This window comes from Semicossyphus pulcher, unplaced genomic scaffold, assembly GCF_022749685.1.
Source record: "Semicossyphus pulcher isolate SPU_LCO1_2020_fin unplaced genomic scaffold, fSemPul1.0.p SCAF_8, whole genome shotgun sequence".
Classification (NCBI taxonomy): Eukaryota; Metazoa; Chordata; class Actinopteri; order Labriformes; family Labridae; genus Semicossyphus; species Semicossyphus pulcher.
Window position 1 is genome coordinate 24,459,891 of NW_027211759.1, and position 1,176 is coordinate 24,461,066.

A 1,176-nucleotide genomic window follows, 5' to 3' on the forward strand; every position below is an offset into this window, starting at 1 on the left:
TCATATTCTGTCAGTGGGCAACCAGCTGAACTTATAAGGTTTCCTTGGCACGAGAAGGTCTATGTCCAGGTTTTTCTGTTCTTCTTCACTGTGAACCATCCTGTAACTGAACAGTGACATGGCCCTCTCACACACTTCCTGGACTTGTTTGACCTTGTCATGCGACAGCATTCTACGCCAAGCCTGGGAGACATCAGTAGCATTTCGAGGCGAAACTTTAAAGGGATTGTTGTCTTCCCGTTTTCCACTGGTCAACATGTAGATCCATTCCTTCAACTGTGTGGTCATCTCCAGACCTACAAACTCATAAAGTTCATTGATCTCTTTGATTGGGTTGAAGCTAATGTCCTCATAGCGGACCATTTTGTAGCGGCCTTTTAAGAAAGGAGGGGGCGTCAGGATGGCCCTCTCGTTGATGCGCACATGGCTGTGGCATGACTCCTCAAGGACTCGATACTGCACTTTGGCTGCTGGTATTCTTCTTTGCTCCAAAATAATGTGGTCATCTATATGGAAGTTTCCTGCTGTTCTCAATTTAGAGAGCATAACAGCCCGGGGGTCTCGCACCAGGTGGATGATGCGGAGATGCAGGCTTGGGTCCTGGAAGAGTGGATAAAGAGACTCCAGCTCAAGAACTCGAATTACCTTCAACACCACGTGGCTGTAAGTGCTGCAGGCTTCCTGCACCCCCTGCAGGCCCGGAGCATTACAAGCCAGAAGGCAACGAGAGGGGTCGCTAAAGTTGCCACGAGGCGTGAGAGGACAGGCTGGTGGTGAGCACAGGGCTCGATTCGCAGCCCAATGAAACAAGCTGGACACCCTGGGCTTCTGTGGCAGGTAGGCCTCCATCGTCGAGAAGTCACACTGGAACACACTCCGTAATAAATCCCTCACGGCCATCTGGAGCATCCGTGCACCCAGTTTCGGTATGCGGGTCCACACATGCCAAGCTGGCTCGAAGAGGTAGAACACAGACGGGTGCTGATTGAACACCTGACCCAGGAAGGACGAGCCCGATCGACACGACGAAATCACCAAGACGTGGACTTTGCCGTTGGAGGGCATAAAGTTGTTGGGACTGAGCTCCACGTACCAGCTGCAGAACAGCACCACTGCTGCCCCCTGCAGGATCACCATTAATATCATGGTGCGAAGGTTCACTTTACAGCTCGGCAT

The 1,176-nt window shown here is 51.7% G+C and overlaps 1 protein-coding gene across 1 annotated transcript; it reads right to left on the reverse strand.

The window, feature by feature from the left end:
• On the reverse strand, window positions 1-1,176 carry LOC138612731 (carbohydrate sulfotransferase 6-like). The gene has a single exon (XM_069686136.1). The coding sequence runs from the start codon at window positions 1,174-1,176 to the stop codon at window positions 1-3; it is 1,176 nt and encodes a 391-aa protein (XP_069542237.1).

What these genes read in the sequence shown, in the direction of transcription:
- LOC138612731 (XM_069686136.1), bottom strand. Translation starts at nt 1,176, where the DNA reads ATGCCGAGCTGTAAAGTGAACCTTCGCACCATGATATTAATGGTGATC.